Source organism: Engraulis encrasicolus, chromosome 14 (genome assembly GCF_034702125.1).
Source record: "Engraulis encrasicolus isolate BLACKSEA-1 chromosome 14, IST_EnEncr_1.0, whole genome shotgun sequence".
NCBI classification, from domain to species: domain Eukaryota; kingdom Metazoa; phylum Chordata; class Actinopteri; order Clupeiformes; family Engraulidae; genus Engraulis; species Engraulis encrasicolus.
In genome coordinates this window covers 10181200-10191199 of record NC_085870.1, presented here as the reverse complement: position 1 = coordinate 10191199, position 10000 = coordinate 10181200, and the positions used below count along the sequence as shown (strand labels likewise).

Sequence of the window (10000 nt, the reverse complement as noted above, 5' to 3'; positions counted from 1 at the left end):
TCTATCACTGACAACCTCAACAGAATAAGATCTATGTCTGGCTTATTTTTGGTGGCATACTTCCTGCCGCCTGTTTTTAAATAGACAATTGCTTGGTCATGACGCAAAATTGAGTTTAGGGCTCATTGTACAATCTTTTACCAGATAAAAGGTTAAAAGATAAAAGGAGAAAACTGCAACCCTGTGATCAGCTTACTTAACAAACAAGAATCTAAAACAGTGAAGCTCCTGTTCAGGGAGAACACAGCATTGTTTGTGAAAAACACATGATCTCAAGCTCTGTGCCCAACATCAATTTGGATTGATTTGCACACAGTAGAAGGAGCATGATAGTATTACATTCAATTTTAAAGACTGTTTATATTAAATTGCTGAAGCAGGTAATGAGACCTTTGGACAAGTGAATTGCTTGAAGAAGGTCAGTAGACCGAAACGTTGCATTAAACCATGCAAATGTGAACAGTGTGCGGGAGCTTTCTTTGCTTTACCTTTGGACAAGCCACCATTGTCGGTGTGGCAATGTCTGCAATACTGCTACTGACCACAGGGTGTCTTCCTTCAAATTACGAGCACCGTTCATTGAAATGAAAACTCCCATCAGGGCAGATGGACAAACTGGAGTGACGATATAATGAGACAAGCTGAAGCAACAATTCCATTAGTAGGCATTTCAAAGTAATGTATAGTATTTCTTCTGTCTCTGCTCCTAAACACAGGTGGTTTCACTAGATAGATACAGTAATCTACCTAAAGATTATCTGGTTTAGTGAATTGGTGAGACCTTTGTGCTTTTTAAAGTAGTTTACTAAATAATTTCCTACCACTCTTTTTACAACAACTTCTACTGATTCTTGATATTAAACAGGTTTTAATTTTGTCACAAAAAATGTTTTGTTCAAATCCGAAATAGAAATATATTATCAGAAACAAAGGTCAAACGAAGGTGATTGATTTTCAACAAAACTAACACTTCCATGAGTGGAATGTGTTTTCAAGAATTAGAGCTACTACACTTTCTGCAATGTAATCAAGCTCTTATGCGTTTCATACGGATTAGAGGGGTGGAGGTGGTTGGAGCACAATGTGTGGAGCGGGGTGTAGTGATGTTGGAGTGGGTGATGTTGGGATGTTGTCATGGTATGTATGTATGTAATGTTATTATTATTAATAATAATATTTATATATTAATTAATTAATTAATATTAATGAGTAATTATTACTACTACTACCACTATTACTAATAATAATAATAATGTATGTAATGTGTGTATGTATACATGTATGTTTGGATGTCTGTATATAGGCCTCTGTCCTCTGTCTGTGATGCTATGTGTATGTCCTGTCCTGTCCTGGATGCAAATTAATTAATTTCAGTGCAAACAACAGTACTATCGCATCGTATCGTGTATTGTATGGTGCATTTGCCCTGAATTAAGTGGGGCAAGGACAGGGACATGGAAGGTGAGGGGTGAGGTTGTGTGGGGTGCAGTCGTCATAGGGAAGGGTGTGGCGGGCCAGATTGTGGTGGCAGAGTGAGGGGTGGTGGTGATGTTGGGGAAGGGTGAAGTGGAGCAGAGTGTGGTGCCTGGAGTGGGGGTTTGGTGGCAGAAAGCCCACTGGAGCAGGTGACTGATGATCTTAATGAGGTCAGTGGGGCGTAAACAGCCCACCTGGGACCATCCTGTCCTCCCTATGCCACTGTCACACCCTCCATCTCTCCCTCCATCTCTTCATACAGCATCTCTCTCTCTCTCTCTTTTTTCTTTCTCTTCCTAAAAACATACGTACATACTGTAGGCCTACATCCTTATGCACAGACTCTCTCTCTCTCTCTCTCTCTCTCTCTCTCTCTCTCTCTCTCTCTCTCTCTCTCTCTCTCTCTCTCTCTCCTTTGAGTCTCCATCTCTCCTAAAACATACATACTGTAGACCTACATCCTTATGCACAGACTCTGTCGGCTGTCCTACAACAATACACACAATACACCCACTATCCTCTTTATCCATCCCTCTCTTCATCCCTCTGTCTGTCTCTTCATCTGTCATAGAAAGTAATTCTCTCTCTCTCTCTCCAACACACACACACATACATCCATATGCAGACACACACGCACACACTCTCCGCTTTCTCTCGCTCGCTCGCTCGCTCACTCACTCACTCACTCACTCACTCACTCACTCACTCACTCACTCACTCACTCACTCACTCACTCACTCACTCACTCACTCACTCACTCACTCACTCACTCACTCACTCACTCACTCACTCACTCACTCACTCACACGCACATTAATGGTGCTATAGTTCCATGTGTCCAGATTGCCCGCTCCAGTGTGATGCGGAGGGGAGAGCGAGGGGAAAGAATGGCCTCATCAGCCCGGCTGAATAAGTTCCAGATGTGACAGCAGCACTCACTGCACTGCTGCAGTGCCGACAAAACTGGGGTGACAAAACGGTGTGTGTGTGTGGTGTGTGTGTGTGTGTGTGTGTGTGTGTGTGTGTGTGTGTGTGTGTGTGTGTGTGTGTGTGTGTGTGTGTGTGTGTGTGTGTGTGTGTGTGTGTGTGTGTGTGTGTGTGTGTGTGTGTGTGTGCGTGTTGTTTCCTCTGTGTACACCTCTTTGTGTGTGTTGCTAATGCCCAAGCCATTACAGCTGGCAGGTTGTCAACAGCCAGAAGAGAGGAAGCTGTGCGTGTGTGCGTGCGTGCGTGCGTGTGTGCGTGCGTGCTCGCGTGTGTGTGTGTGTGTGCGTGTGTGTGTGCGTGCGTGCTCGCGCGTGCATGTGTGTGTGTGTGTGTGTGAGGGGATGAGGTTCGCTGGGGAGAGCCTTTAAAAGCCAGCTGACTTAATTACTCATGCCATAAAAAAACTGTATTTACTCTGCACACAAAACAAGAGCTAGGCCCAGCTAATGAAGTGATCCTTGAAACAATAGCTGACTAATGGATTTCAAACAGGAGAGAGGGGAGAGCACCAAGCTTGTATCACAGAGCAGTGTTTCCCAGCCTTTTTGTCTTGTGTATCTAGCCTGAGTATCATCCTCCGTAGTGACCGCGCTGGCTCAATACTTTCGCTTGCTGACCACGGAGTCTGACCCTGCAGCCACCCCCGGCAGTTGGAATTCAGATATTCGTTCAGTATCTGAATAGCCAATAGGCTCGCTGATAGTCTAAGCCCCTCCCCAAGCCCTCTTACATATTCAACTGAAATACAACAACTTGATGATGGCGATGTGATGTCTGTAACCAGGACATTTGATAGTGCTTGGTGTAAACTGGGACATTGCCGTCCGCCAAGACCTTTGACGGGCTTTCGGCACTGACACTGCGCAGCTTTTGGGCAGTCACACTGGGCGTTTCTCTTCTGTTCACTTTAATGGTTTTAGTTGACAGTTAATATCTTCATAACAAGGTTGGAACAAGCGCAGCCCCATTTCAGTGTTACTTTTTTTGCTGTCACACTCGACGCATATACACAGACACAAACTGGGAAGGAGAGAGGGTGGGGGCTGCTCCGTGGGCTGTGCATTTGGCGCATATTAAACAACGCAACTAGTAGTTTCCCAATAAAATTTGAATCATAATGCCGTGGATCCAATACTATAATATCATATAATATTGTCCTTAAGTCTGAGCGATGCATTGATTATTTGTTTAGGGTACGTTTTCTGCCAGCTAAATGCAAGGGGGAAGGGGGCTATATTAGCAAACAAGACGATTGCACAGTTAGCCTGCTAATTTTAAATATGATCACCTGGAGCTAATAGCCTTCACATGGCTTAATCCATCCCTGTTATCAGTCCGCTTGAGGTTTTTGCTTCGGGAAAGTGAAAAAATGAGGTCCTAATTAATCTTCAGATGGTGTCGGACCCTGACGGTGCCATAGGCACACGTTGTATGTCTCCCTGAAATCGTAGGTTTTTGACGGACCTCGACAAGTTCTACACTCCTTAGTTACCGTTGCTGAGCTCGGATTGGTTGGCGGCCGTTTGTGGGAGGGGTTTTGCGAAAGGCTAATTCCCTCATTAAGTGAGATAATTTCCAACTGCCGGGGGTGGCTGCAGGGTCAGACTCCGTGGTCAGCAAGCGAAAGTATTGAGCCAGCGCGGTCACTACGGAGGATGATACTCAGGCTATTGTGTATCCCCCTTTTTGCCAAACAGTGCTTTCACTAATTTCCTTCGGGATTAATAAAAGTACTCTACCAGTACTCTACAGCCCAGCTTGTATCACAGATCAGTATTTCCCAACTTTTTTGTCTTGTGTACCTCTTCTTTTTGCCATGCAACATGAAACATGAATGAATGTCGTCATGTGCCACAATGAATATGTTTTTCAGATGTATCATGTGTGTATGTATTCTGGATGTTAAATGAATAGCCCATATAAAACACATTTAACACACAAGTCAACAACGAGGTACAAGGTTGGAGGCCAGAGGATAGGATGCAAGTTCTGGAAAACGATTCACAGCCTCTTTTTGGCAAGCCTCCAGTATAACTTCCTTGGAATTTCTCAAGAGGCGGGCCTGCGGGACTGAATGTGAACTCCCTGTTCAACAAGAAAGAGCTAACAACACATCAGACCACTGATTCAGAAAACTGATAAATTGGGGGCAACATGTCTCAGCACACTATTACGCCGTACCATTACACCGGGGACCAAGGTTCGATTCCAGCCCTTTCCCTATCCTTCCCCATCTCTCTCTCCCACTCACTTCCTGTCACCATCTTCAGCCGTCTCATCTCTATAAAGGCTAAAAAGCCCAAAAACACATACTATAAAAAGAAAAGGAAAACTAAATTGCGTAGCATACTAATGAACTTCCACAGAGAGGACAGGCAGGCAGAGATCTGTCACAGATATTTGTTTGGAAAGCTTCCCACTGACAGGAAGTTCTCAAAGGGGGTTCCCGTGACCGTCCACCAAATGTGAACTCCATGTACGACCAGGAAGAATGTACAACAACATCAGATCTTTTTTTGCCAGGAGAAACTGAGACTTGGCATGCTGGAAACACTTACTTGAAATCCAAATTCAGTGTAGTGTAATAGGCAGTAGGCCTATACTGTATGGGTGGGACCTAGCCTCGCGAGCCATCCTACGTACTTCCGTCAAAGGATTGGCTCCACTACGGTAGACTGGCCTTGCTCTTCTGTGGAGTGCCAGATCGGTGGGATTTTGATCGCAACGCCCCCCATCTAATCTAATCAGAAAACAGCCAATGAGCGAATAAGCACCCCACGTGGGGGAGAAAGGGTGAGGACGCTCGTGACGATGACGAAAACGTCTGCGCCAATGGCTCTGGTCTGCGCTATGTTGTTGTTGAGTAACTGTCAGCAATTGGGTGAGAGCTGTCCAATCATTTCAAACCATAACTGAGTGCAAACTTCCTGCTTCCTGCAATCGTGTCAGATCACACAACTTCCAGACCATAAATACGAAAGGAAATAGTATTATTATGGGATGGTCAGGACCAGGCTAGGTGGGACCAGGCTACAGATTTTTTTCCTGCCTGAAGTCTGAATAGGGGTGTGTGGGAATGATCTGATGTGGAACTCTCCTCATCTGCCATTCTGTGCATGTGTACACTATAGAGTCATTCATGTCTCAGCCCATATATTTACATATTTTCAAACTTTTTGCCAATGCCTGTGGTCATTTTGTGGGTTGTACTTGCTTTGGCTCTGAAATGCAAAAGACATGTAAATGAAATTGACAAAATGAACTCATATTCCACTCCGATCTCTGATGCTATCTGATGTGAAAAGCAAACAACCTTTACCTTCCCCTCTCCTCAGCACTTGAATAACCACGAGCCACAGTGATCAGACACTGTGTTCCCACCGAGGGTGTGATGTGATTGACCTGGGTCTTGTGATGTAACATCGCATTTGCTGTGGCTAGCAATTGGCCAAAGACAACAATTGTCAAACTTTTTTTTTTTTAGTTGAGGCGTTGCCTTGGAAATAGGAGAGCTTGGATAGGGAGAGTTGTGTTGCGATAGGCTGCGTCACTCACAACACTCCGGATTTGGATGCAGAAGGTAAGACGGAAAACCAGGCCAAGATGCACCAAAAGAACTATTCATGCTTTCCCCCATTTTGTCTCCCCTAAATACTAAACAAACCCACATGCACTCACACACGCATGCACACAACACTCCGGATTTGGATGCAGAAGGTAAGACGGAAAACCAGGCCAAGATGCACCAAAAGAACTATTCATGCTTTCCCCCATTTTGTCTCCCCTAAATACTAAACAAACCCACATGCACTCACACACGCATGCACACACACACACACACACACACAAACTCGGCAGCTCCCTTATCATCAAAATACTTACAGGCCTTCCACTCATCTTTCTTCATCTTCTCTCCCCCCCTCTCTCTCTCTCTCTCTCTCTCCTTCTCTCTCCCTCTCTCTCCCTCTCTCTCTCTCTCTCTCTCTCTCTCTCTCACAGACACACACACACACACACACACACACACACACACACACACACACACACACACACACACACACACACACACACACACACACACACACACACACACACACACACACACACACACACACACAGCTCAGTGTGGCGGCTAGGCTAGGCCTCTGTGCCGGCAGTAACCCAGGCAACAAGGCCACTAAAAATAGCTTGGGCTCCGTCGGTTCATTTCCGGAGCTTCATAATTCCAGTGGTTTCAACAGGAGGCATTTTAACCCCTTCCGCACATCATTACCATCATTTGGGGTGGCACTAATTGGGGTGGAAACACATTGGATACTTCCGCAAGAGAAAAAAAAAGCTAAAAAGGATGTACCAGCAACGTACCAATCTTTTGGAGCAAAACATGATGAGTGAAGTAGTTGTTGTGATCCTTTTTTTCTCTCTCTCTCTGTGCATGTGTGAGTACAGCTGTGGCTGGGTCAAAAGCAGTGTGACCGGCAAATTGTGTGTATGTGTGTGTGTGTGTGTGTGTGTGTGTGTGTGTGTGTGTGTGTGTGTGTGTGTGTGTGTGTGTGTGTGTGTGTGTGTGTGTGTGTGTGTGTGTATGTGTATGTGTGTGCTTGTGCGTGTGCGTGTGCGTGTGCGTGTGCGTGTGTGTGTGAGTGTGCGTGTGCGTATGCTGGAACATATAGCATCGTATTTCACTACAGCTTTCATCCTGGTTCTAATAGGCACAGACCAGACAAGCAGAGATCCCTGGGAGCAATGTGTGGGGTCAGATACCCTGCACAAGGGCACAGTGCGTTGGCTATGGAACGGACTGAAGCTGTTACAGTCACAACCCACCACCTACTACAGCACTGAAACATACAGGCATCACAGCTGCTCATAGAATGAAGACACTATAGAGCTTGAAAGTGACGTCACTTCCCCCGATTTCATGGGACCTCAACAGCGTTTTTAGCCGAAAATCGTAGCATGTAATCCAATGGCGCTATTAAAATGATATTTCGATCCCCTTCGAGTTGTGCCACGAGCTCCTGATTTCTGATATTTTTGTTTAATTTTTCGTACGAACCCCCAAACTTTTTAGAAAGCTGTGTTTCTTCACATTTTTCACGCAGACGGCCTCGGAACAAAACGTTGATACTTCTGCATGAAGAATCTTTATCTAGCCTCTTAAACAGCATATTTGTAGCCCAGCGCATATAATGACTGAGATCAGAAGATATTTACTCGCTACCATGTTGTTAGATGGTCAGCTTAGGTCCCGTGAAATGCGGAACTAAGGGGCGGGACTTTCAAGCTCTATGCACCTCATGGTGGCCTCATGGCTCAAATCCTGGATCACTAGGAAACATATGGTAGCAGGGCCAATCCAGTCAACTAAAGTCATCTAAAAGGGACCCCCCATGCAAAACTTACAGAGTAATGAGGATCCAGTTCGGGCCCCCTGCCTCCCTCGCTGGGATTGAGACAGGTGACTGGATTGTCCCCCTCCACAGCATCCCTATGTAATGAGTAGTGCTCTTCTGAAGTCTCAAACACATACTGTGAAGTGTAGAGAGAAGAGTTCATCCAGGCACTCCAAAATAAGGTGTCCAAACGGGAAGTTACATTAAAAAGCCTTTAATGGTTTTGGACACCTTATTTTAGAGTGCCTGGATGAACTCTTCTCTCTACATGAACTGATCCCCGATATCCAAGAGCACCCAACAAACTCCAATGAACACACTGAAGACTGCTTGTGTGCTTTTCACATACTGTGAAGTGCTCAGACATGAGTATGGCGCCGCATCTAGTCACACACTAACTGCTCCAGGCAATTTTGAAAAATATCCAATTTCCAATATGTGACTTGTTCGGATGAGAGAATCGTCAAAAAAAGGTGCAAAAGTGAAAGTGATTCCCATTTCACTGGAGCGACTTTACTGTGATCATCACAACATATCAATGTTGCCTGTTGCCTGTCCAACTCATTACACCATTTTAGTTGTTGGGCAAACTTGTTTTTTTGTTGTTTCTAAACTTGTTTTGCTGCCACCATAAATTTCAAATCTGACACTGGTTCTTCATTGTGATTGGCTGATTGGACGTTCCAAGCCATTGTACATCGGGCACAAACAAACACCATTCCAAACGAATATTCTATGCACATCTAAGTTAAACGCTTGCGTCTACATTGATAGCATAAATCTGGTGCAGGTGGTGTAGGGAGAATACTGGAAAAGCACAGATTTGCACTATTTGCAGTTAGGGCACCAGTGTGACACACACATACAGTCAGGGCTCCAAATGAACACCAGCCAACTAGCCAAATGCTGGTGAAAGCTCAGTTTGGCTGGTAGAAAATACCTTCTATCTTACTAGCTACTTTATCCCATTAGTCAGTGTGTTTGGCTAGTAAAATTAACATCTACTGGCCATTTTGGCTGGTGATGAAAAAAGTTAATTTAGAGCCCTGCCTACAGTACAGTGTTATCATGTTACAGTAACGACAGAGAGAGTAGAGAGAGAGAGAGAGAGGTTCTATTGGCACATTGTTTCCAGGTTCTACAATTGCAAGGGGGAGGGGGGGAAATCCCCCTTTAGGCAGACCTAAGGACTGTTCCATTCAATGCTAGGAGTATTATGACACGCCCCTTTAGGCAGACCGGAACCTGGTCACGTTAGGTGCCCATAGCAACCTATTACATTAGCATATCTCTATACTTAAAGAATCTCTGGTAACGAGCTGGTGAAGCCTACTTGTGCAGGACGGCGATCTCGTTCTCGATGCTGTTCTCCTTCCCCTCCAGAGCCTTCTTAGGGATGCACTTGATGGCCACCAGCCGCTGGGTCCGCTTCTCCTCCGCTAGCACTACCTCCGAGAATGCACCCCTGGAGAAACAAACACACACACATGCGCACGAGCATGACAGGTTAGTCTTTTATTTGTTTCCTATTGGTGTTAACTGACAGTAAGAACAGAGGTGTCGTGTGTGTGTGTGTGTGTGTGTGTGTGTGTGTGTGTGTGTGTGTGTGTGTGTGTGTGTGTGTGTGTGTGTGTGTGTGTGTGTGTGTGTGTGTGTGTGTGTGTGTGTGTGTGTGTGTGTGTGTGTGTGTGTGTGTGTGTGTGTGTGTGTGTGTGTGTGTGTGTGAGAGAGAGAGACAGAGACAGAGACAGACAGAGAGAGACATGTAAATAAATACTACTATTCTTTAAATATCTTATGCTTATGTGCTCGAATTTTCACCGAAACACACTCAAGGACTGTGGATGGACATACGCGTGCACCCACGCACGCACACGCACACAGAAACACACACAAACAAACTGAGACACGCGTGCACACACACACTCTACATACATACATACACACATACACACACACAAGCACAAGCACACGCACACGCACACATTTCAATGGTATAATTTTATTATGTCTTACTGTTCTTATTGTTGTCTTATATATGTTATGTACCACGCTTTGGCAATACAAAGTTTCTTTTGTCATGCCAATAAAGCACTTTTGAATTTAATTGAATTGACAGAGAGAGAGAGAGTGTGTGTGTG

The 10000-nt window shown here is 45.0% G+C and overlaps 1 protein-coding gene across 2 annotated transcripts in view; it reads right to left on the bottom strand.

The window, feature by feature from the left end:
* The window catches only part of LOC134462059 (calcium/calmodulin-dependent protein kinase type 1-like), a 73920-nt gene that overhangs the window by 27630 nt on the left and 36290 nt on the right, over positions 1 to 10000 (bottom strand). For both annotated transcript variants that reach the window (XM_063214911.1, XM_063214910.1), the window contains exon 3: positions 9193 to 9324. In XM_063214911.1, the coding sequence (XP_063070981.1) occupies positions 9193 to 9324 (132 nt within the window). The remainder of the gene's footprint in view (positions 1 to 9192; positions 9325 to 10000) is intronic.